Source organism: Simochromis diagramma, unplaced genomic scaffold, assembly GCF_900408965.1.
Source record: "Simochromis diagramma unplaced genomic scaffold, fSimDia1.1 OVJJ01000061.1, whole genome shotgun sequence".
In the NCBI taxonomy this organism is placed as follows: Eukaryota; Metazoa; Chordata; class Actinopteri; order Cichliformes; family Cichlidae; genus Simochromis; species Simochromis diagramma.
Window position 1 is genome coordinate 2,258,519 of NW_024386945.1, and position 25,359 is coordinate 2,283,877.

At 38.3% G+C, this 25,359-nt stretch overlaps 4 protein-coding genes across 6 annotated transcripts in view; 3 read left to right on the top strand and 1 right to left on the bottom strand.

Moving 5' to 3' along the window:
* Positions 1 to 37: 37 nt before the first annotated feature.
* Positions 38 to 4,888, top strand: LOC120737382 (ceramide-1-phosphate transfer protein). 3 transcript variants are annotated; one of them, XM_040038035.1, is made up of 3 exons: positions 38 to 161; positions 1,103 to 1,232; positions 2,802 to 4,888. In XM_040038035.1, the coding sequence occupies exons 2-3, from the start codon at positions 1,108 to 1,110 to the stop codon at positions 3,322 to 3,324; spliced, it is 648 nt and encodes a 215-aa protein (XP_039893969.1). In that variant the 5' UTR covers positions 38 to 161; positions 1,103 to 1,107; the 3' UTR covers positions 3,325 to 4,888. The 3 variants fall into 3 exon arrangements, with proteins under 3 accessions (XP_039893969.1, XP_039893967.1, XP_039893968.1); XM_040038033.1 differs by lacking the exon at positions 38 to 161 and adding an exon at positions 844 to 933; XM_040038034.1 differs by lacking the exon at positions 38 to 161 and adding an exon at positions 845 to 963.
* Positions 4,889 to 5,959: 1,071 nt separating this feature from the next.
* ubxn10 (UBX domain protein 10) lies at positions 5,960 to 7,859 on the top strand. The gene has a single exon (XM_040038036.1). It carries the CDS (start codon positions 6,730 to 6,732, stop codon positions 7,375 to 7,377), a length of 648 nt encoding a protein of 215 aa, XP_039893970.1. The 5' UTR covers positions 5,960 to 6,729; the 3' UTR covers positions 7,378 to 7,859.
* Positions 7,860 to 8,447: 588 nt separating this feature from the next.
* zgc:193690 (ATP-dependent RNA helicase DDX19A) lies at positions 8,448 to 17,718 on the bottom strand. Its single transcript, XM_040038030.1, has 11 exons — positions 17,546 to 17,718; positions 17,339 to 17,402; positions 17,046 to 17,232; positions 16,868 to 16,960; positions 14,046 to 14,148; positions 13,820 to 13,934; positions 13,549 to 13,726; positions 11,422 to 11,659; positions 10,426 to 10,588; positions 9,191 to 9,382; positions 8,448 to 9,102 (listed from the first exon to the last, which is right to left on the bottom strand). The coding sequence occupies exons 1-11, from the start codon at positions 17,600 to 17,602 to the stop codon at positions 9,041 to 9,043; spliced, it is 1,452 nt and encodes a 483-aa protein (XP_039893964.1). The 5' UTR covers positions 17,603 to 17,718; the 3' UTR covers positions 8,448 to 9,040.
* Positions 17,719 to 17,852: 134 nt separating this feature from the next.
* vwa5b1 (von Willebrand factor A domain containing 5B1) overlaps positions 17,853 to 25,359 on the top strand; it is a 34,038-nt gene continuing 26,531 nt past the window's right edge. Inside the window, exons 1-6 of the mRNA XM_040038028.1 lie at positions 17,853 to 18,176; positions 19,842 to 20,154; positions 22,609 to 22,765; positions 22,957 to 23,118; positions 24,131 to 24,350; positions 24,499 to 24,653. Coding sequence (XP_039893962.1) covers positions 22,627 to 22,765; positions 22,957 to 23,118; positions 24,131 to 24,350; positions 24,499 to 24,653 — 676 coding nt within the window. The 5' untranslated portion in view covers positions 17,853 to 18,176; positions 19,842 to 20,154; positions 22,609 to 22,626. The remainder of the gene's footprint in view (positions 18,177 to 19,841; positions 20,155 to 22,608; positions 22,766 to 22,956; positions 23,119 to 24,130; positions 24,351 to 24,498; positions 24,654 to 25,359) is intronic.

The window sequence follows — 25,359 nt, forward strand, 5'->3', positions numbered from 1 at the left end:
AAAGTTTATTGTGTGTAGCTTTAAAACATGCAGCTAATATTATGCACTGACTTTATTTTTTAGCAGCGTTGGGCTAACACGCAGGACTTCCGGCCAGTGCTTTCACAATAAAACCCCCTTGCTACGAAAGCCTGCAGAAAACACAGGTGGAAAGGACCCGGGTAAGGTTTTGAAGACTATTTCCATATCTCATTTTGATAATCTATACTTCCTTTCAAGCAAACCTCGAAAACAAATTCAACTATCTATATTCCTTGAAAAATACTATGTCTTCCACTTTTAATTATACTGAACTGATAGATGTGTGAATAGATTTTCAGCATAAGGAATATGACACCTCTAAAAATGATTAACCAAGAAAAAGTGGCATCACTAGTCTGGATAGCACTAGGAATGTAAGGGAAGGTTTACAAGATGCTAATAAGACCTGCTATGGTTTGGAAACTGAAACTGTGTCACAGGATAACTGGCCACAGTGATATTTCAAGTCCTCTCATCCTGCCTTGCCTCTTCTTACTCTTTGCTTACTTATTATGCTTCACTGCCTACACACCAGCTACCATTTCAAGTGACATTTCAGGTAGCAATTCACCCGTCTGGCGCTCTTTTTGACCTAATTTCAGCACTGCCTACAGGGATTTCAGGTGCATTCATTTATAAAAGTTCGTTTCTGGCATACAAAGGCTATGCTGTTTGTCACTTTTTATTTTTCACACATCAGTGACGTTTATGCAACAAAACTATTTGTTTAAGTGCGGCGGGATCATGGTTTGGGTTATAATAACTTCTTTCAACAAGTCTAATAAGCAATCAAGGTACAAATTTCCCTTGCTTTTATTTTGAAGATAAAGTCGCCAATTTAGAGCCTGCGCAGTAGAACCGGATAAGAACAGACAGGATCTGTCGCTTCACGGTGTCGAGAAAAAGAAATGCGTAATTTTCCTTTCAATTTTAACTTTTCTTGTAGGTGACGAGTTCACTTCTTGATCGTTTACCACAGGGCTTACATTTTTACCCAGTTCCGGTTTGTTTGTAGCCCCGAAATACATTTTTTTCATTCATTTTTTACGTGCCTGTTTGTGTCATTTGCACTTCCTGGTAGAAACCATGGCAGGCTCAGAAGACCAGAAGTTCTCCCTCCAGGAGGTCCTAGACACTTTTAAGTTGTGTCTGTCGGAAAATAAAGAAGTCTATCTAGAACAGTACGTCGCTGGATGGCGTGGGCTTGTAAAGTAAGTGGTTTGGGGGTCCAAATATTCTCTGTGTGTTCTTACATCAGTGTAGAAGTAAAGTAAGGCGAGCAGATCACAGCAAGGTAAATGTAGGACAGAGAGCGTTTACTATAAGCTAAGATCAAGTCTTGAGATTTATATCTGATCTAGCTGACTCGTCATCTATTAAAAAAAAAAAAAAAAATTAACTTTCGTATGTTTAATGAATAAATAAAAGTGTCACCTTCATGCCATGAAAACTTTCCAGGTTACAGACCCTCAAAGAACATAGGGATAGGCTAAAATTTGCTGCTTTTTAATTAATTATTTTATGAGTCCTTGCAGCTTCATAATTACAGGAGATATCCACAGATTTGAAAAACACATTAAAGCTCTGTTCAAAAACAAATAAATTGTATAACCTGAAATCAAACCCCCCTTTTGTTCAATTCTGTTTTCTGATTCCAACTTTGTGCCTCAGTATCATGTCTCCTTTTCCTCAGCCCTAACTGCTTGCACCAGATGGCTGCCCCTGACTGAGCCTGGTTCTCCCTTTTAACAGGTTTCTTCCTGTTACAAGGAAATGTTCTTTCCCACTGCTGCCAAAATGCTTGTTAATAGGGGGTTGTCTGATTGTTGGGGTTTCTCTGTATTATTGTAGGACTCATTCGCACTCTTTTTTTTTTTTATTTATTTATTTATTTTTAAATCAATAAAATGTGATGACAGAAGCAGGCCGACAAGTATTTGCAAAACTGGTAATGCTAGCATGAGTGTTCCCTTTTTAAAGCTCCATGTTTTTCTTATATAAGAGGAATTAAAAGATCCAATAGAAAAAAGAAACAAATACCAGAGCTGTATAGTGAGAGTTTTGTTGCATTCAAAAGGCAAATAGTTTTTGTTTATCAAAGGGTCAAAATATCAATAAAATTCATTTAATATTTGTTAATTAAGGTAAGACAAACTCATTGCCTTTACTATACATCAATCGATTGTGCTTACGTGCCATGCCAGGCCCTTTTAAAGGCCTACTCTGAACCACAAAAATCCTGAATGTCACACAGCAACAAACTGTGTGACTTTCAGGGCTGTTTGATTATAAGGGTTAGTTAGTTAGTTAGTTAGTTAGTTGGATTTCAGTGAACCTAACTAACTTAAAATTCAACTGACTAAAACACACAACAGCTTGACGGAGGGTATAGTTTGGACTCTTTTCAATTAGGAAAAAATGAAAGTAAAGGAATCAAAGGCAACACAATAGCATTATGAAACAGGCTGAGGCACAATAATAACTGCATCTTGATAATATTTTAGAAATGACTGGAATTTGTAATTATAATTGAAATTCAAATTGCAGCGGCTTTCATAAATGTTGCATTTTTATTGTAAAAAGTATGAAATATTTTTGCAGCAGGAACAGTATAAAAGGGAAAGAGTTGAGCTTCAGCTCTGGTCTGTGAGTGAATTCTTGGAATTTCTCATGTGAACTGAACCGATTATAATTTGCAGACATTTAGAATTTACTGCCGTAATAGTAGACCAAAAGGACACCCAGGTGTTAACTGAGTGTGTTTTTACTCCTTGTAATAGGTTTCTGAACAGCTTGGGAAGTGTCTTTGGCTTCATTTCTAAGGATGCTGTCAGCAAGATCCAGATCCTTGTGAATTGTATGAATGGTGAGAACGCTTCTCACTATGCTACTGTGCAGTCGATGGTAAAATACGAACTGGACAATAATCTCGTGGATGTGAACAAGAAAGGAAGCCACCCAGAGTCTGGCTGTCGTACTCTGCTGAGGCTCCACCGCGCTCTGAGATGGCTGGAGCTCTTCCTGGATCGCCTGCGCACCAGCACAGAAGACAGTAAAACATCTGCCCTGTGTGCAGAGGCCTACAACGAGTCCCTCGCCCAGCACCATCCGTGGATGATCCGTACGGCTGCGGGCATGGCCTTCCTCGTGCTTCCTGGTCGCCAAACCTTTTTCGAAGTAATGAATGTTGGCCCACCTGAGCAGGTTGTGGCCAAGCTGGGGGAGGCCCTACCTCTCATCTCTGAGGTGTACCAGATCACAGAGGACCTATATGCTCAACATAACCTGCTTGATTTACCTTAGAAGCAAGAAGTGCTAATATCTGACACGTCATACTTTATATAATTAAATATATGTAACTTGTCCTTGGTGAAAGGCTGCTGAACAAGATGCTTCTGCTGCTTGGTGAAGGATTGTGTCATAATTAGCTGTAATACCACTAAGATTAATTTTGAAACTACTGTATACATATTTTAACATAAAATTCTGTACATTTTCCTCCAAGTAATGGACCTTTGAATGTATTTTTATTAACTCATCTTTTGCTTTTAAATCAACAGTTCCCAGTCTAGGGTCAGAGATCATTTACAGTATATTAATTAATATTAATATATTGTTTGTAGTTAACTCAGATTTTGAAGATTTTACATTTTTAGACAGAAATATATAATTTAAAAAGCTGCACCTTTTAAACTTTTGACCATCCACCCATCAATCTTTCTGAGTAAATGAGCCCAGCCATCTCTGAGGAAGGTTAAACATGTAGGATAAGATCCTGTTGGTTTAATTCTTATAATATTTAACAGAATAAAATCCTTCTTCTAAAATAACCAATCTTAAATAATAAAAATCAGTTTATTATTTCTTTTTAAATCCTTAAGGACTTCTTGACTTGGTTTTTAATTTAGTTTAAAATTGCAATTAGATCTTTATATTTGAAAAAGAAACTGATCCTGAATTTACCTTAAATCCCTTCATTAGTTAGAATTTTTTTTTTTTTTTAAGTAAAGCTGTTGGAGAAACACTCTTAGACAATAAATTAATAAAAGTTAAAATCTAAAAGAGTTTTTAGACAGAATTTCAATTTTCAATTCTCTCCCAACAGTCAAGATTTAGAAAACAACACGGCAAAATAACTGCTTCTATTAAAGCGTAAATGACAATACTGATACAAAGAACTACAAACAATACAAAACAATGTCTTTTTCTTCAATTCTAAAAGGCTTTTCATACAGTTTACAATACCACCTTAATAAATGGACTACACAACACTGCTTTACCTGGGAATGCTGTAAGTTGATTTTTAAGTTACTTGTAAGCACACATTGTGTCGCTTCGTCTGGTCTGCCCTCCCTTGTCTCCTATTATTCAAGGAGTTCCCCAGGGCTCCATATTAGGACCACTATATATAACTTTCCATTAATTTCCGTTAATTTATTAAATGCTGCGTTCTGTTTTTATTCAGTCATCTATTGTTATAAATTATTTACTGTTATCATTTACTGTTTAACGCCTTCAGTAGTACAGACCCTGGAATTTCTGCACTCATTCTTTGATGTTCTCATTTGATGTTCCCATCTTAAAACTTGCATCTTTGTTTGTTTCTTTAGTTATGTTTGTATTTGTTGCAATCTGCACTGCCTTCTTGGCCTTGTCTCTCTTAACAAGACTGTTTTAACCTCAGTAACACTTTTTACTTTGATTTAAAAAAGAAAATCTGAATTAATGAAATAAAAGGAAATATTGACCTGATTGAAGTTATCAAATTTCGGATGGAGGATGTTCAAATTACAGTTTTCCATTGTGGTCATGTTTGGGAATAGCTGCTTTGGATTGGGTTTTTTTTTTGTTGTTTTTTTAATTAATTAAAAAAAATATGAAGGGAACTACAGTGGGTCCCTGAAGTCTTGGGCTCCCGTTTAAAGCTGCTGTTTTTGCAACAACATTTATTCAAAGGAAATAAACCAAGTTTGCATTTTGGATTTGAGATTTTAGCATTAAGAAGTAATGAAGAAACAATGAAATGACAAATTAATTAGAAGTGAACAAATGTTTGGCTCTCAGATATGAAAACAGGCTGAAGAGATTTAAGATCTTAAGAGGATTAACAGAAAAGTTATTTACTGGCATGATGATGATATTTTGTAATGCTTAAAAGACCAAACATTTAATTGGGGGAACATGACACAAAGTAATAATGAATAATAGTGAGGTATACCAATTATGAAAATTGTATGGAATAAAGCAAACTGTTATGTCAGTTTTTCAGCTGCCATGCAGTATTTAATCCAGTGTTAAAATGTTGAACCTTCTGTTGCTGGTAATCATTATTAATGACCTTTCTATTTAGATATATTACAAAATATTCCATAAATATGGGATGATGATATATTACAAATGCAAATGGACAAACATACTTAATTGGGAAACAGCATGTTGTAAATCATTGATTAAAAAGGTTTAACTCTGTACATTGTTGTTTTCCATAAATTCATATCACTTCAGTGTTTTTACTACACATCTGATTTAGGTTTTTTCTTGTTAAATGAAGATTTGTATTTTTGTTACATGCAAATGTTTATTTATGTCCACATGAACAAATGTTTTGCATTATGAATTGATTTATGATTAATGTACAAATATTATGATAGAATATAGCATTGTATTTGGAATAAGCATGTTCTGTATTCTGTGTTATTATTCACTCAAACATGTAATAAACATTGCAGGTGAAAAAAGACAGATGTTCCCGTTTGGCTGTGAAGGATGTACTTAAGGTTTCTTATTTTGTGAATTAAACTTTGTCATGTGATTTTTTTTTGATTTTAGAAAATAAGTCATTGTAAGTGCAGCCATCTCACTGTCCTTAAATAGCATCTTGAAGGTGACAGAAATGAACACATATCATTACTATGAGACTAAATACACTCACTGGCCACTTTGTTGGGTACACCTGTTCATCTACACATTAATGCAAATGTTTACTCAACCAATCACATGGCAGCAACTAAATGCATTTATGCATATAGACAAGATGATCAGCTATAATTCAATCTGAGCATCAGAATGGGGATGAAAGGTGATTTAAGTGACTTTGAATATGACATGATTGTTGGTGTCATATGGGTTGATCTGAGTATTACAGAAACTGCTGATCTGCTGGGATTTTCCCACACCACAGAGAATGGTCTGGAAAAGAGAAAATTGATTAATGATTAAGGCTAAGGATATTTTTCCTACATTATTTTATTTTAGGTAGTTTTGTGAGAACACATTATTGTTTCAGTTAGTTTTGGTTTTGATTATAGTGAACACTTTTTCAAACCTAATTTTAGCTTTTAGCTCACTAAACAATAAAATAAGCTTGCCACCTTCTGTTTGCATTAATGTATGAAGCTGCAGTTGCATGTTTCCAACAGCAGGGGACTCCCACTCTCCAACCACAGGTTGTCAAGGCAACCAGAGTGTCATGGCAACGTTGCTGACGCTTGAGAAAGGACTTAATACCCAAACTGGGAAGTAAAGCGCACAAACGCTAATTTAACTTGTTGACCAGCTACGGAAGCGTACATTTATACGTTTAACCAGTGCGATAGTTTTTAAAAGCTGTGCTCATAGCCTTTAGAACAATATAAACTTTCTTTACTCCTTTTTGTAAAGCACTTACGCCGAAACACAGCTGGAAATCTTCAAAGCAGCGGATCTTCGATGCATCTAACAAGGCCAAAATCCTCTAAGGGGCGAAGCAGACCTGCTGTAGACAGCTCACTGTATCCAGGGGAGGCGAACAGCATCCACAGGGAGCCGGGGTCTCCTGAGTTCCGCAGGCCGGACAGAAACCTCCGCTCCCGGTCTCAGCCCGTCATGTTGCAAGCTAACCACCTGAGCCAAGAGGAAGTTTTGCACATGCTGCAGCGTACTCCTGCTGCTCCGCCACAGTCCTTAAACAAGTACAAAGTCCTTCCGTCAATAGAGAAGAGAAAGCAGTCAGAGGTGAGCCTGCACAAAGACGTGTCCAACCTTAACCTAGCAAAGGATGGTGATGATGTGACCAAGGTCTGCAGCCCCAGTGATTCAACGGCAGAAGCTGGCAGTGGCAGTTTGCTTCTTGCTGTAAGAGCTCCATGCGGAAGGAGGTTTCAGCAGCCCTTTGACCCCACACACACTCTGCTAACAGTGAAAGCCAGTGCAGAGGCCAGGTTTGGAACCAGGTATGAAGATGCTTGCATCGAGACCATGGAGGTGCCACGCAGGACCTTTAGAGACCTGCGTATGACTCTGGCACAGTGTGCCATTCCTAACAGATCCGTGCTGTGCATCTCTCAGAAAACTGACACTATGGGGGGACAGGAGTAATATGTGTTCTTTGAGGTCTGTAATTGTGCATTTTGTAGCTTCACTTGGATATCTGAACTTCACTGTGCAAAGTTTAAAAGGCTTCTTTCACACCAATCTGTAGCCTCTAAGATTTTTAATGCCAAACTTCGTCCAATATGCACCTTACTCAAGTAAAATTAAGCTTCTCATGCTCAGGATCTGTGTAGCAGAAGAGATGTTTTTCTGCATTGTGTGTTCATGAACCTGCACAGAGTTGTGATTCTTCAGAGTACTTTGAGATTATATACATTTCAGGATGTATAAATAAATGTTTCATAACTCTGGAAGCTCAATGAGCAAATGGGGTTATATATTTGGAAAATAAAATATTCACAACGATGTTGATTCTCAAAAATGATTTAGGTGGTCTTTACGCATGTAAAAGCTCAGTTTTGCAATCTACATTTAATAAATTTTAGTATAGCTCCTTTCAATTTGTTTTCCCAAAGTGTTCATTAAAACTAACTTATCATAATCAAGTTTTATTATTAAATGAAGGAAAGTAATCTTTTGAATCATTTGATTACATTTAAATTAATAAAATGTATCCTTTTTCAGGCAGTTCATGGCATGGGCAAGCAAGTATAACATCTTCCAAAAAACAAGTTTAATGACAAAGTAAAATGGTAGAAGTTTTACATTCATGTCTGCAGTATATACCATTTATATTTAGAGTTCAGGGTGCCTCACATCCCACTAAATGATATTTACTAGTTTAATTGCTTCAGTAAGATTTTGCAAGCTGGAATTGTACAGCCTGCTCCTGAAGGCATCATCAAAACCTTATTACTCAGGTGTACTCATTAAAATGTAAGCTATTAGAACTACGCCAAGGAACTTGGAGTTTTTCACCAGAGAACTTTTGAATCCCTGCCTCTCGCCCTATGACAGCTGGGATAGGCTCCAGTGCCCCCTGCGACCCTGAAAAGGATAAGTGGAAGCGAATGGATGGATGGAACTTTTGAATCCATTTAAATTGCTTGTGTGTTTGACTTCACAGAAATGGTAGTCAACACCAAAGTGAGTCAATTAGTCTGCTTAACTGAAAATACAGTTTTAAAGTTTAAATAAAATTATGCTCAAATGTGTTTCAACAAACTCATAATACCATTTGTGCCAACTCTGGAAAATTTATTGAAACAATCACACAGTAAAGTTAAAGGGGGAAAAAAGCTATCAGGTCTCTCCCTCTGTCTCTCTTTTTATTAACTTATTTTTTAAACTTTAAGTCATCTTCTCAGCAGGCTTTAACAAGATTTTTTTTTTTTTTTAAATCCACAAAAAAAACTCAGCAACATCCTCACATGAAATTATGACTCCCGCTACAGTAAGACAGGCATTTTAAACTTTTAAAATGCTTTAAGCCACTCAAGGATAATTGATCAAACTCAAGTCATGCAAACATCTATACTAACTACATTAATATTTCACTGCACAAATAAATGAAAGAACACTGCAATCCAACACTCCTGTATGCTTTAAGGTGACGTCAGTGAACAAAGGCAAACAAAATCAAAGTGCAAACTTTGTTTTGCACAGTTAACACACGCATGCATCTGTAAACAATAAAAGTGCAAACAATAAATCCTTGGGGGAAGGGGGGTCATTAACATTTTAGGCAACATGTCTGGTTGTTGCAACTTCAGCTTATCAGGTTCTCCATTTCCTCCAGATTGGAGGTGTCAAGTTTGATGATTTTCCTGTCTGTAGGTGAAAGGAAAAAAAGAGGATGCGTCATTAGGATCTGGATTCTCTCAATTGTATCAAGCTCGAGTAAAAAAATGGAACATACCGAAATGCATCTCAATCTGTTTTATAATGTCCATGCTGTGCTGGCTGTCCACCATATTAACGGCAAATCCACGTCGGCCAAAACGGCCGGTACGGCCAATGCGGTGAAGGTATGTATCATTGTCAGCATTCCCGTCCAGATCAACTGGGAGTTCGAAGTTCACCACCAAAGACACCTGTTCCACATCAATACCTGCAATCCATGTAAGCAAAATAGTAAGTGCTGATTAGGGCTGTTCCATATAACGATATATATCGGATGACGATATAAAAACGCCCATTGTTTCATTTTACGCTATTGTTTGTTTTGTGGTGTCGCAAAATAAACTGTTTACGGCAATATTTTTTCATCATTTTGATGGTCACTGTAGTGACTATATTAATTTCTTAAAGTTCTCTCTTTCGCTTATATTTTATATAACCACACTACGGACGGACAAGCGCCTGTTTTTATGCACTGTCATTAGCAACAACGATGGTAAAACCTTCGCTTGTCCGCTTGTTTATTTTCCACATAAACCTTTCACAATAAAGCTCAAGATCCTGTTGAGACTTAAAAAAAACAAAAACAAACCCTGAATCATGTGAAAGAGTATGCAGAGTATTTATGGATGAGAAGCAAAAAAGAGCCGTCAGGTGCTAAAAAATAAACCTTAGACTCAAACATTAGAACAGGCTTTTCTCCGCAGCACGCTATGTAATAAATACTCAAAGAAAACAGCGGCCGGTGCAACTTATGTCTAAAAATGCATCCTTTAATAAATCTGTTAAAACACTTGACTCCAGGTACACGACGCCCAGCTGGAAACACTTTCCGCAAGTCAAGCTGCCCGAGATTCACAGAAAATGTTAAATCTTTGTGATTTATATTGTTATCAGGACGATAGATGTCTTATATCGGGATATGAGATTTTGGTCATATCGCACAGCCCTAGTGCTGATGGACATGGACTTCAGGGATCAACAGTGGTTAAAGTGATCTACACTGGCTCACTGATAAAGATAAAAAAAAAAAAAAAAAAAAAAAAAAGGTTTTAGACAATTTCCCCACTGATGGATTAAATAATAAACATTTTAATAAACCGAATCTGCCTCACTTTAAAATAGAAGTGTCCACCTCTAGCTCTACATTAATGGGTGCACACTTACCACCATTGGTATCGATCATTGGCAATCACGCTGACATTCCCTCCCAGAATGAGTTTATTTTAAACTCTCACTTAATAGCCTTCTTACCTCTTGAGCACACATTCGTGGTCACAAGCACTTTCTCTTTGCCGCTCCTGAAGCGTTCAATGACAGCAGCTCGCTGCTCCACTGTCATTTCACCACTTAGCAATGCCACCTGATGGCCCTCTTTGGTCAGACTTTCTGTCAGCCAGGCAGCCATCTTTCGGGTCTAAAGAAAGAGGGTAAGAAAAGAAGTTATAACCACTCATACTTACAATTTAGACACTAAGGTTTTGGGTTTTTTTTGGGTGGGGTGGCGGTGGGTGGGTGGGTGTGGTGTGGGGTGTGTGTGTGTGTGTGGGGGGGGTGTTGATGAACAGTGCTGACCAAAAGTGTTGTGCTTGTGTCACAGTTGTCCCCTCAATTTTAATAGCACTCTAGATTTCACACAGTCATACTTACTTTCTACATCTCATTCACTGACATATACCAACATTTGCACCACTCAACAGGTCATTTTTAACACGGACAAGCAGGGAGAGGCACAGGTGGGTCCTCTACATCTCATTTTTCTACACCCTGCCTGGTGCCAGGTTTGGCTGGGTCTGGGGATAGGTTGACTGAATCCCAGGATCACTGTTGGCTTTTTTGCTTTTTACCCCTTAGCTTTTATAGCTCATCGCTCCTTCAGCCAGGTGAGTTAAAACTGATCATTTATTAAGTGAAAAGGTCACACGAGTCTGCTTTTTCTAAGCTCCAGCTTCCTACCTAGAGCTACAGCAGCCACAGCCTGAAAAAAAGGATATTTCCTCTGTCAACAAAAACACCGTGTCTTGCAGCCAAATAAACTCGGGGCTCATCATGCACTATTGCTCTACTACTAGTACTGGTGTCTTCAGCTACACTTTATCCGTAGATTAAAATTTAGGATACTAACTTACTGACATAAAACCCTTCTTTTTGTGAGCTCTCTCCTTCTCACGAGTTACAGTGCTTTCAGTGACAAATTAAAACCATTAAATCATAGTTTTTGTTAAGCAGCTTTGAAAACACCTGACTTACCTTGCAAAAGATCATGGCCTGTGCAATGGTAAGGGCCCCGTATAGATTGCAGAGTGCCGTGAACTTGTCCTCCTTCTCTTTGCAGTTCACATAGAACTGTTTGATGGTATCCAGAGTCTCCTCCTCACGCTTTAGCCGGATTATATTAGGTTCAGGAACAATTTGCTCTGCAAACCTCCACACAGAGTCCTCAAATGTTGCAGAGAAAAAGAGCATCTGACAGTTCATCGGCAGCTGTCTGCATAAGTGTGGAGACAAAGTGTGACAAAAAACACTTGTTTAAACAAACAACAAAGAATGTTAAGTCATTAGACTTCTCTTTTCAGTTTATTGTTGTGTGTACGTTGGTATATTGAGACGGAGGAATGTTAATGTGGCTTTTGATATAACTGATTAACAAGTGTTCCCTGTAGTACATTTTTACATTAAAAGAAACATAAGGTTCCTGAGATAAACCAGACTGATCTTAGTGGAAAGCAGAGCAGCACATTGAAGCTGGTACTGCAGGGTTCAAAACTGTGCAAACTATTAAATGTAATACAGAGATGGCATGTGTGAATAAAATATATTAATCAACAAAGAAAAGGCTGATGATGCCAGCAGTAAAAAAATAAATTAATAAAAATGACAAAGTTGTAGTTCATGGTGGAGCTGCAGCCTCTCCTCTCGCACTCACAAAAACACATGCAGCAAATCTGAGGCCAGTGACAAAGGGGATTTCTAGAGTCGAACAGAAGGGTTCACTGTGACTACAATTAGAATCAAAAGAGGACTGTGGTGGAAAATTTTACATTTGTGCTTCCATAACGTAACACGATTAAAAGAAATTATTTTTTGTATGCTGGTCTTTAAGAGTTCCTTCCTGTGAGAACAAAGTCTTCATGTTGCTTGGCTCACATCTAAAAATGTTAGCTTGCCCTTTTTGCTGTGAATCATACTTTATATATGTATGCATACATGTATATATTATTATCAATCTCTACTTTGATGGGCCACCTGCTCAACAAGTTTAAATATGAAGCGATCTTTTCACTGACACTCAAGCAAAAAATGCTGTTTAAGAAAAAGTTAAAATGACAGGATTGTATGCAGATATAAATATAGCGGATATCATGTTAACTTGGCTGCCAGCTTACATCGTCTCTGCTCGCTCTTTAATGAGTTTTAAATGATGTGAAGTCCTCTCCATGACCCCTTTTAAACTCATCCCTGCATGCTTCAGGTTATCACACAGACACAGAGGAGGGAAAACTGCTGTCAGCTCTCGCAAAGCATTTTGTGACATCAGATTTAAAGACTGTGTTTATCTGCACACAAGGGTTTTTATTCTAATTTGTTCTTTATTAGCTTTGTCACCGCAAGAAGGAAATCAAAGGTGTATGGGAGGAAGTGAAAAGACTCCTCTACTCACACAGGTGGTTCAATAAACAATACTTATTTACAGATGTTCTCATTGCGATTTTAGGAACAAGCACTGATGCTGTAGACTAGAACAATATTTCTTCTCGTCCACCTTCACTATTATCTTGGTAATAATGCTGGCTCTTTGCAGACTGCCGTGTGTGTTTAAGAGGAGAAGCTTCAAATACAACAGGATCATCTTCATTCCCGCTGTGTTATGAAACTTTGTTGAGAAAAGCACAAGTTGCCTAAGCCGAATCCTTTTTCCCACATCTCTCTCCCACAAGTAAAATCCACGTGCATGTATATTTAAGTACAAATGTGAGTGGAACGCCTGCACTGTGGCATCAACCAGTACTGTCTTCCTACTGTGTTTTCAACACCAACAACAGGTTCTGTAGTTCAGAGGTATATCTTTTATTTTTAAAACTGGCAACTGAATACATTTTTAGTGAAGATTCGTGCCACTTTGGTGGAAATAAAGTTACTGGCCACAATAAGCCAGAAGCAGGCTAATCTACCTACCTGATGTGCTTTTGTTGGTTAAGCTGAACCTACTATGACTGATAAAATGAACTATGACATTATAGATTATGGCACCAAATACTAAGTAATTAAAAACCTGCTTCAGGTGAACTGTACTGCATGCCATATTTACCAGCCAGTGTTTGTTATTGTAAAACTCTGGAAATAAAAATATGAACATAAAGACGGAAAGGAGTGCACCTGTGGATTCGAATGCTCTGGTCCCGGTGGCCCTGGGTGGCGATCATTACATCAGCCTCATCCAGCACAAACATGGTGATCTTTTTGGGGTCAATGAGCTTGTACTTGGTGCACCAGTCGTGGACTGTGCCCGGTGTACCAATGACAATCTGCTGTTGCAACTTGGCTCCTCGCTCCACTGAACACAATGCAGAGAGTCACGCAGTGAACACAGACTGGTGACTAGAAATCTTTTCTTCAGAAGAGAGTACAAATACTATCACATTCTTACTTCTATTTCCCCGAATGGCATATGCCAGCTTCACATCTGGACAAAATTTCCCCATTTGCTCAATGACTTGACCAGTCTGCAATGCGAGCTCGTACGTCGGTGCGATGCAAAGGCACTAAAAGAAAATTTTTTTGACCTAGTGAATACATTTCAGGGTCTGATAAAAGGATACCAGCTGTCTCAAGAGATTGAAAATGCTGTGATACTCTGAGGATGTTCTGCTTACCTGAGTCCACTTATTGTCAGGGTTTACATGGCTGAGCATGGCCAGAGAAAATGCAGCAGTTTTACCTGTGCCAGACTGCGACTGTGCAATCAGATTCTGAGGTCTGAAAGCAGAAAAAAGTAGACATGAAGAAATGAATAAATCACAGAAAAACCTGATGTGCTGAAGATTTGAAAGGGTTTTTAAAATTTTGACTGCTTAGATTTTTTTTTTTTTTTTTTATCATTACAACAGGACAAAAGTCCATTTAAAAAAAAAAAATAAAAAAAAAAAAAAAAAAAATCAAACTAAAGTTTTATTAAGTAAAAACCAATAAACCAAAACATACCCCATATCCTCAAGCCTCACCTCCTGAAGCCAGGGTTCCAACACACAAAAATGTGCATAAACATGTTTATTTATTCCCACCATTGTTTCAATTACTTGTTGTCAGCAGATTAGACTTGTGACCCTTTCATCGCGTAACAGCTGACAACAAGCTGACTAAACAACAACAAGCTGTTATAGGCTTACAAAATAATGCCTGCTAATGTTGGGCTTGAGTGTCCTATAATTCACCATTTCCTTCTGATAAACAGTTGTATTACAGTTCCACATCTTATGGGAGATTATTCGCAAAGTGTCCCAGTCCAACAGCGCTGAATTCGTCAAAATCGGCTAACAGCATTTATCAGAGGCAAAAAAGCAGTGCTGTCACAATACTAGAATTCAAAGTCAATACCAATACCCAGGAAATTATTCGATGCCATTATTTAACGCCACACACAAGATTTTAACCCAATTTTTTTTGAGCCCATCCTGCAACACCATCCTAACATCAGAACCAACAACCACCTTTATATATAAATAAAGTAAAAACAATATAAAAGACTAATAAGGGCAGAAAAGTATGTATGTCCAGTTGACTAGTCACATACCATTATGGTAGCAGGTATAAATTTTGGGCCATTGTACACTATATGCAAAAAAGAAAATTAATGGTTGTTCTTTTATAGATAATTGTGAAGCTTTTATGCAGCCATGACACTAAACAAGTATTTTATTCTTTTTTCTCGACTCGGTCATTTAATTTTCCATGATTTGCTGGTTTGGAAGTCTTAAAAATAGAAGCAAACTTGGTGGTGAATTGTCAAGCTGTGCCCTTAATGACTTTTTGCATCTGTATGAGCTTCTCAAAGGCACAGATCATCGTTTTGGAACCTCAGCTTCTCTTACATGTTGAGTTCCAGATGTTTCAATCAGGGCTTAGGTTTAGTCTCCCAAAGGCAGCAGAAGTAGATCCAGCCTGTTATTTACTCCATCTGCTCTTGTTTTTAAGAAACATTTTAAACAGTTGTCTTCCATTAATTGTGGCAACAGTGGAAGATATTTGGATTATGTACTTTGTTTTTTTTCATGGCCAACTGTATGTATGCATTTTGCTAGACTGTCTGTACAGCATTTGTTAATTTAAGGTTCCTATATGCAAGGATCTGTTAAAGAGTAATTAAATATTAAAATATTAATAAAATAGTGTAACTTTTTGGCACAAGGCACCATTATAAATGAACACAAGTGTGACATCCACACACATCTTTAAGATGAAAAAAGGCAAATGGTTAACATTTTTCTGAAATAACTTAAAATTGCTGTTAAATAAATCTCTTAGAATATTTATCAAGTTAATTGTTTTGGCACAAATTCAAAATTAGTGAATATGAACTCACAGCTGTGCCAGCACAATGGGCAGCTAGCCAACTAGCATTACCCAGCATGTCTTTTGGTGGTGTAATTTTCTAAGTGAGCAATTATCAGTATTAAAAATAGGTAATGTTTTTTTTTAAAAAAAAAAAAATCACTATGCCCCATGTTTCCCCTGATGAAGTGTGTTATTTTTAAGTTAATAATTGTTGTAATGTAGTAATTTATTTATTTCACATGATTAGAAAAGTGAGAGAAAAATACATTTAACACAGGACCCCACAGGAACCGTTTCTCAGCCCTAAAAGTGGTCAATAATGCAAAATACACAATAATGTAAACCACTTGAAAAACCACAGTGCACGTTTTTTCTGGCCACTGGAAATTATGACTGTACGCCCTTAACACCATTTGTTGAGATGACAGCAAAGAGATGTCCATTAAAGTGCCATTATTATCAACCTGATAATTTACTGAGAAAAAAAAACTACTATAAATTATAAAAGAGCACGCTACTGTAACATTTACGAATTTAAAACAGACAGATACTTGGGATTCTCCCCTCAAACAACTTAACTGTTTTCAGTCAATAAATCAAACAGATTTCTCCCTTCGCTACTAAAACAGATGACTAAAAATCTGACTTATTATAGTGTTGCATTTTCTAACTAGTAGTCATTTTCCTTTTCCATTCATTTTCTTCCACTTATCAGGGTCATGGCAGGGCTGGAGCCTATTCAAGCTGCCACTGGGCGAGAGGCAGGGTACACCCTGGACAGGTTACCAATATGAGGCAGGGTTAAAACAGCATTAGTCCCATTTTCATTTTGTTTTCAACTGAATTTGCCATTTCAGTTTAGTTTTTATTGTTTTGATGTTCGGATACTTGTCAAAGGCAAGATCTAAGAAGTTCAGAATAGCAAATACAATAAAACAACACTTTGAGAAGGCAGCTTACTCATTATCACTCACGGCCTCATATAATTAACAAGAATCTCCACCAGAGCCTCACCAAGCTCAACAAATTGGACAAAACAAACAAACACTAAAATTAAATGGAATTCCCTTGTATCTTTGAACTTCATGTAAATCAACAAATACAAGTTTGAAACGTAGTTTTTTTTTTTTATAAACAGACTTACGGCTGTGCCAACATCATAGGCAAAGCGTTTTCCTGGATCCTTGATGGTCTGTTAAAGCCCATATCGTATACCCCCTTCAGCAACTCAGGCTTCCTATTAAAAATACAAGATAAGGTAATTTTATAAAAGTAACACACAAAGCAAACGAGCATGATGGAAGTTTTCCTTGCAGACTCACAGTCTCAGCTCCTCAAAGGTCTTCACCGAGTACAGTGGAGAGTTGGGGTCCGCCTGCAGGACCTCCACCTGGTTTCTGTTCCTCACCAGTGAGCGGCGGATTAGTTTGTTCAGCAGAGACTGCTCGGCCAGGTTGACTCGCTCCTCTCCCCATCCTCCATTTCCGGCCTTCACGGGCATGATATTCCCTACACAGGTGGCAATACCAGCAACCACCATGACAGCACAATCATAAGTTAGCAGTTAATTTAGTTAGATGTGATTTTAAGGAGGAAAAACGAATAGTTAAGTTACCGTTTATGTCTCCTATCACGTTGCGTGGACCACGAACTCCACTGACTTTTTTGGAAAAGTCAAGCTGGTGAAAAAAACAAAATATGTTTGAAATTTTTTTTGGCGCAAATAACGCAGCAGTGACAGCGAAGTCAGCGTTAAGCTAGCTAGTTAGCACGCGTTTTGACCCAACAGTTTGGAAGTTGTTGGGTAACCTTTAAAAGTTACCTGTGAGGATGTAGCCTCCTGAACATCCACTGCAGCTGCCCAAGAGTTTTGGGACATTTTCAGGCAGTTTTTGTGTAGTTTTTTTTCCGAGACGAGCAACCTTTTTTCTTTTTGTGCAAAAGTTTGATGTCAGCATGAGCGATGTGCGTGAGCGCGCCGCTGTCCCGACCTGAACCAACCGCAACCTGCTGCTGGACCACGCGTGTCGCATTCACAAGCGTTGGAAATATTGACTATATTAAAACTTCAGCCCACAGACGCAACTAATCAAAGCAAAAACAAGCTGAGAAGTGGTGCTTTTGCAGCTTTTCGTTTTGAAGCCAATTCTTTGACGTTTCTTTAGGTAAAATGTGTGAGAGAGCTTTTAATCAAGTTCCATCCACAGATAGTTTATAATGTGATAAATATTTCTAGTAACTGCGCCATTTTCATCTTTCTTTTTGTGTGATACAAGAAAGTAATTTTTTCCACAAGTTTGGAGAAACATTTCGTTTGTTTGTTTTGAACTTTTAACGCTTAAATACAAACCACGATACATTTACGCACTTTCTGAGTGATACGTGAATGCACCACAATGAACTTACTGACACACCCTTCATAGAAGACGCAACCAATTACTGCGCATCGACAGGTATTTTAAATTTTATCACTTAAACTGCTAAATGCAAAAGTACAGCACTTTATAACGTAAACGTGTGTTTACATACGTAATGTTTTAGTGCTAGTTTACTAAATGCGACTATTTTAATGTAAATTAACATTCATTATTTTCAAGCTAAGGTTCGTGTTAAAGTTTAAAAATAGATGGCAACGCACTACATGTTTAAATTTAATTAAAATATTTTCTAAAGATCCATATTTTCTAAAAATCCTTGTTAAATTAATGTTAATTTAATCCGTATAGGCTATTAAGGGCACTTCAAGCCACTTAAATTTACATGTTTATATTAAAGGGTTTTTTCACACCGAAACGACCGTAAAGCAAGTCTGCAGTTACCAATTATATGCACTTTGGTTTACAAATTACTTTTTTTTTCATGAGCCCTACTACAGACTGGCAACCTGTACAGGGTGTACCCCATCACTTGTCCTATGGCAGCTGGGATAGGCTCCCAGGGACTTCCATTCAGCCCCAGTAGATGAATGGAATCAGAAACATCAGGGTGGATACATATAATTAATGTTGGAAAAGAAATGACACCAACCTCTCCCACAGGGGAACTGTAGAAAAGGGGAGAGGCCAAAGTGGTACCCCAAATTTATAGGGTTGCACCAAAGAGGAAGAAGAAAAGGATGAGGAGGGGCTCTAACTGATAATGAAGATAATTACAGGTTTGGAGGTCCTAAAAGTCAAGTATACCAAGAACAGTTTGGGGTTTAGAACACATTTTGTGTAATTATAACAATATGTAATTTATGACCCAGTTACATGTGTGAGATGGACGATTCCTCTAATTCATGAGTCAGTCATTTAAATAATTTTTCAGTGCAAAACTAGAGACGGTTTTATCAGCTTCTCAAGTGTGAGGATTTGCCTATTTTTTGGTATCTTGTGTCTTTAGAAAGTGGCCAAAATAAGCAACCAACATTTGGGATTTTCTGACATCTTATAGATCAAACGATTAACTGAAGGATTAATCAAGTTGAAAGATGACAGAAGCAGTTTTTATTTTTGCAAAAGAAAAGCTCTGGATTGACGTGGGGTTTTCCTTTACCATTCATGCCATGTGGATGTGAGAAATAGAGAAAGAGAGGTCGAGAAACAGATAGAAAGGAAAGCACGAGGGAAGGGGGGAGGAGGAGGGAGCTTTATTGGCTGCAGGTTAATTCAATTTGGAGGCGGATGTTGAGTTTCAGCCAACCCACACGCACACACGCACACAGACAACGATCTACATGTTTGCAACTATAGTAAAATGATTTTATAATGACATATTAATTGTCATGGTAACCTCAAGCAGAAAACAGATGGATGTAACAGAGTGATCACAAAACAGAGAGACAGCCAAACGCCCACACTGGATTAAAAACATTAAGGGCTTTCCAATCGCACCACAGGAGAGATTCTAGGTGATATGAGGGAGACCTGTAACGCTGTATTTCCCACCTCTCTGCTCCTGGTGTTACAGTACATGTCAGGCACTGATCTCATGTTATTAAAGAGGATACCTAACACACTGTCATCGAGGGCTTGAATGAGTGGGTGGTGCTTTGAATGGGGATGGGAAGGGGGATGTTTGGACCCTGTGTCTCAGTCCCTCTCTCTCTTTCTGTCTGTCTCTCTCTGAAACTCCAGCGTCCACACAGTCAAGAAGAGGAGGAGGAGGAGGAGGAGGAGGAGAGAATAAATGAAACAGTTTTTGCAACCACATGTTGCTGATTGAGCCGCTGCAGCAGCTACCCTTCCTTTCTTGTGGCCGCTGCATGTGTAGTTTCCACCACCTGTGGCCACACTCCTATTTCCTCTACGCCACAGAGAGAGAACAAAAAAGGGGCATCTGAGAGAGGTGGAGGAGGAGGATATCTTTCACGACAAGTGGACTTCTGATAGAGAGAAAAAGAGAGAGCGAGAGGGAGCTTACTGCATGCCAAGTTAACGCAAATGAAAGGTAAGATAATGAGAGATCAAAAAAAAGGGGATCTGCATATCAGATATGTTTTCATGCTGCAGAGTGTCTCTCTGATGGCCCACATCTCAAACAAGCCTGTCATTTGTTTTAAATGAAGAAAAAAGGTCAGCCAGTGTGATGATGATTAAAACTGCCAGTGCTGCGTCTCAGTGTAAACAGACTGCGTTTCAACAGGTGGTTTTCCACAGCATCCGCTCTCTGATTCGACACTAATGAGTTCAGAGGACGCTTGCATTGCTGATAGAAAATGTTCAGAGTTGATGGCAAACCCCAGAGCGTGGCTGGAAGATTCATGTGACTGAGTCAACCAGGAGAGAAGCATCCTGGGACTGCCACTTTTTAACACTAATTACTATAAAGTGAGGACCCTAAAGAGACAGATGCTCACTAGGCGCACTGAAGTGAAGCTTTTTAAATTGACTTTTGAAGAATAAGAACCTATTCCATGACAGTAATGCTTTATTTCCAAGTAACTTGTGATTTTATAAATATACGTTGATGTGATTTCTCCTTGTAGTGTTTCTTAGATTGACATTTCAGTAACAGAAAATGAATCTTTTGCAGTCTTGATTTTTCACTTTCTAATCTATAGAGTGACATATATGTATGTATAAAAATATCTATCTATCTATCTATCTATCTATCTATCTATCTATCTATCTATCTGTGTGTGTGTGTGTGTGTGTGTGTGTGTGTTCCTTCTCAGTCAGTGGTTTACTGAGCACATGATGGCAGTGTTGAGATAGACGAACACAAATGCATCTCTGACCTTTTCTTCGCAATAAACAACCATGTGGCGCCTTAAAACCTAGTTGGACAATTTCAAATACTAATCAAATCTGTTTTGTGATTCTCACGGGCGTCCAATGTAGTCAGAGAGTGTGGATGTTGTGCCTGAAGTTTGAATTTACTTAATTTTTATACGATTTTATGGTTTGTGTGACCAAAAAGTGCAATCAGCCCCTTTATCACAAATGAATGCACACTTGGAGATGTTACTGGTCAGTCTGCAGGCAAGCAAGCAGAGCTGTCTCTATGGATATTGCTTTCGTCACAATGCTTCCCATCAAGCCTGTGCTAAGCTCTGGTCATGCAGCAGATGCAGACCCTTCACAGCACATAACCAAGATTTCTGGTGGAGGAGACACCATTAACAATGAAGCACAGCCCAAAAGAAACACAATTTTATTGAATACTTACCTAAATAATTAGCAGTGCTGTTTTCCTTTGCGAGTATATTTAAAGCACGTGAAATTTCTTTTTTCATGTCTCATAGCACACAATGCAGTTCCCTGTCTTCTCGAGCTACAGCATATGACTGTTGTGTTGCAAAAAATGATGGTGCTTTAATTGTGTTCTGCTGCTGACCTTTTCCTGAAATGTCCTAAACACCTGTGCCAATTTACCTTAGGCGTTGTGTTTTTGCATCCTATCAAAAAAAGAAAGAAAAAAGAAGAAGCTCCGATCATGTAAAAAATGTGCTGTGCTGAACTGACATCTAGGTAGCCCCTTTCAGATCTAGTTTTTAGTAAGAATCTGTGATATGTTTTAGTGTTACTGCTGGGAAAGCAAGCAATAAAATATAAGATTAGAACAAAGATAAGAATAGAGAGAACACCAAAGCGTTCAAATTTGAGAGATAATACAGAAATATATGTTCTAGCTTCATATTGGTCAAATCTTGGCAGCTACAACCAAATTGAGCTATAGATGTAAGAACTTTTTGAATTATTTAAAAAGGCTGCACATGCTAACTAGCGGTATATGCATTTGCTAGTGGCAGCTAGCAGCTAATTGACTTAATTGACTTGTTACTGTTGTAGCAAACAGAAGCCAAGTTCCTAAATTCGGTAGCCATTATTGAGCTCACTAGTTTGAGAGAGGCTAGCTACATGTCAATGTGGGAAATTCCATCATGACATTAATAATTCTAGTTTTTTTTTTTTAATTTCAACCTTAATACCAATAGTTCAGATTTTAAGTTTCACATTTTTTCTGTTATATTCACATACCACTGGAATATCATTAACAGTAATGAAATAGTTAATATAGTTAAGTGGATACATGTCTATGTACATATACATATACATACAGAGAGGCAGTGGGTAAGGGTCCAGCAATTTCAGTACAAGTGCAAGGTATTTAGATTTTCAGCAGCTCAGTAGCCAGATGGCTTGCTGGTATAAACTGTCCATCATCATCAGTACAGGAGTATCAAGCAGATCTTGATGCTCCTGTATGAGTCAGTCACATCCATACCTTGCTAGGATTTTCTAGCTTCAAATGACCAAAGGGGAGATTTGAAAATGCTAAGCTTCAATGTCCATCTATTTTATTACTACATTGCACATAGATATATGTACACACTTACATACCTAATTCTCCCCATTTGCAAATGTTTTATGACTGATGAACGTTTTCTTTTCCTACCAGCATCCTAAAACCACCACAATGCCTGGACTCATTAACAAGGAGAACCGGGGCGCTCTGCCACTCAGTGTGTCTGACATCAGTTCCTGTGTCAGGGGTTACACTTTGGCTCTGACAGCTTCTATGACCTATGAAAATATTGAGGATCATGCAATTGAAGGTGAGCGAGACTCATTTGTCACTTCAGTAATTTGATGGCTCACCACTTTCGGCCAATTTAGATTAACCGCATGCTCTTTTAGGCACTTGTAAAATTCATTATTATCGACTGAATAGGAAATGCTTGGTTGGTGTGTCTGGATAAAGCTCTTTCTTATTTTTGTTTTGTGTCTCTCTCTTACTGTCTTTTAGGGATCTTCATTTATCCACTGGAGGAAAATTCTATTGTTGTAGGCTTCGAGGCTATGATATCTAGTCAGATTATAACACTTCAGATCAAAGACAAGGCAAAAATCGACGACTGTTATCTGGATTGCTGCGGCACTTCTAATGGAGCTCTCCAGAGTGGCAGCGGTAAGACCAAGCAGCTCTAATCAATACTGTTATATTAGCAAAAGATCAAATGAGATGTGTGAAAGTTAAAGGTGTTCAAGTTGAGGAAACCACTGAGAAGCATTACTCCAGTCTGCAACTCCCTGCCAGCTTTGTGGAGTGGTTTAGGCTCGTTTATATCTTTGAATTGGTTTCACAGCTGCAGTTATAGGGTGTGTTTTGTTATCTTTCAGAAACCCCACATTTCCTCTTTGGTAATCCCTACCAGATGATGCCAGAGCAGCTAAAAGCCAGATATTTCCCTCGGGAGCTGGTGGAGACCAAAGCAGAGTAGTTATTGGATTCAAGTCATTAGACCTCCAAAAAACAAAATAAGATCAAAATATATCAGTCATGTCACCACAAGGGGTAGTACTTAACCTGTCAGGCCCTGTGAAACATGCATGGTACAATATTTGCTTTTGCTCTGAGGGGAGCTTCCTGCAGTCAACAAATGGGCTTCAGGCGCATTAGCATGTATGAGGGGACGCAAAATTTACCATGTAACAGTGGATGTAGCATCCAGCTTTGTACTAAGCATGGGAAGTCAGTTTATGCTCCACCCGGCTGCTTCAAGCTTGATCATTCTTTGCTTAGATAACAGAAAAGATTTCTGGTCTCCTTTTTTTCTCCATTGATAATCAAGTGAAGCAAACTGCGTCATTACTTGAAAAAACAAAACAAAACAGAGATACTGAAAGTGACTGACATTCAATTTTGAAGTATCCCTAAAGATTTTTCAATGCCCAGCATTAGGATTGTGCTTAAAGTCCTGTGCTTAGGAAAGGTGTACATTGGAGTCAAGAGACGTAAGTGAGATTTTATACATCAATCAATCAGTAGGACTAATTGTTTTAGAAAGAAAAAAGGGATAATTCAAGAAAGTAATTTGTTGTAAGAAAACGGTTGAACAGTTTTGTTTAATATTTTATACATGCAGGATCGTAGTTACTGTGGTTATAGTTTAAAAATCTGCTGTTTCCCCTTCTAACAGGACACATAGTGATGGATGAGGATTTTGAGAGGACTGTGTTAGTAGTTAACCTTGGGATCATCCCTCCCATGGAGACGGTCCACATTTTGGTCAGTACCTCCTCTGAGCTTTCCACTCTGCCAAGTGGGGGCATCAGAGTCTCATCTCCACCTGTGTGTACGCCCCGGGTGCAGAGGTCCATCAACGAGGAACAGGGACTGTCCCCAAACTTCTCCAGAACGTAAGAAAGTTGAAGAACAGCAGAAATCACTGTCTGGTTGGCTTAAGATGGTATATTTCTAAATGGCATCTGGCACTTTAGGCTCTTTAAACTCCAGTTCTCATACTTCTATATGGTTTTAACATATCTATAATTTTCCCACTTTTAGGCGGGACAGACAGACCTCTGCTTCAAGTCCTCATGACCAAACTCCCAACACACCTCAGCTTTGGTTGGCTTTATTGCTGGAGGAGGAGGCCATCAACTCCATGGACTATGAGTTTAATTTCCAGCTTGAGATACGAGCTCCCTATCTCCTCGCAGGTCCGTCAAATTTCTCTCATGAGAATTTCTTGAAAGTGCATCTGTCTGCAGTAAGAAGCAGCACATTAAGACGATTACTGCAGTGAAGTGTGAAAAACACGTGTTTGCAGAGATTTGATCCTGCTATATATTTTCACCGACTCTTCTAAAAGAGGGGGACTTGGCCTAGCATAGACTATACAGAATGCTACACAGCTAGCATGGATTTTTTTCTAGTACCAGCAATTCTGAAGCTCTCGAATGAGCCTACAAATATTAAAATATCAAGTGGGCACTAATGCTTGACTAAGCTTGTGTCTCACCATAAAGTTCTGAGATATCTAGTTATGACTAACTAGATATCGCTGGTTTTGCTGGTTTCATTGTGTTTTTTTGTTTTCTTTTTTTATTATCCTGGGCTAAACTTAAGTCTCATGAATGAAGCTTCATATTTAATCCACAGATTTGAAATTAGTACATTCTCTTATTATGTACTGTAAGTATTAAAAGAGAACAAATTGACCATTATTATAGGCAGGCAACCAAATTAAGCTCTGGACAGTTCTGGCGGATCTGCTAATCTCAGCCAACATTAGCTGATGGCTCAGCAGGTACCGCTGTGCACATCCATTTGGCAAGTTACATAGCCCTCTATTTAAGCTGCTGTAGTCTGCCTACAGTTGCAGCACATCTGCAGGCCTGCTTTCATGCTCTACCTGACTTAATA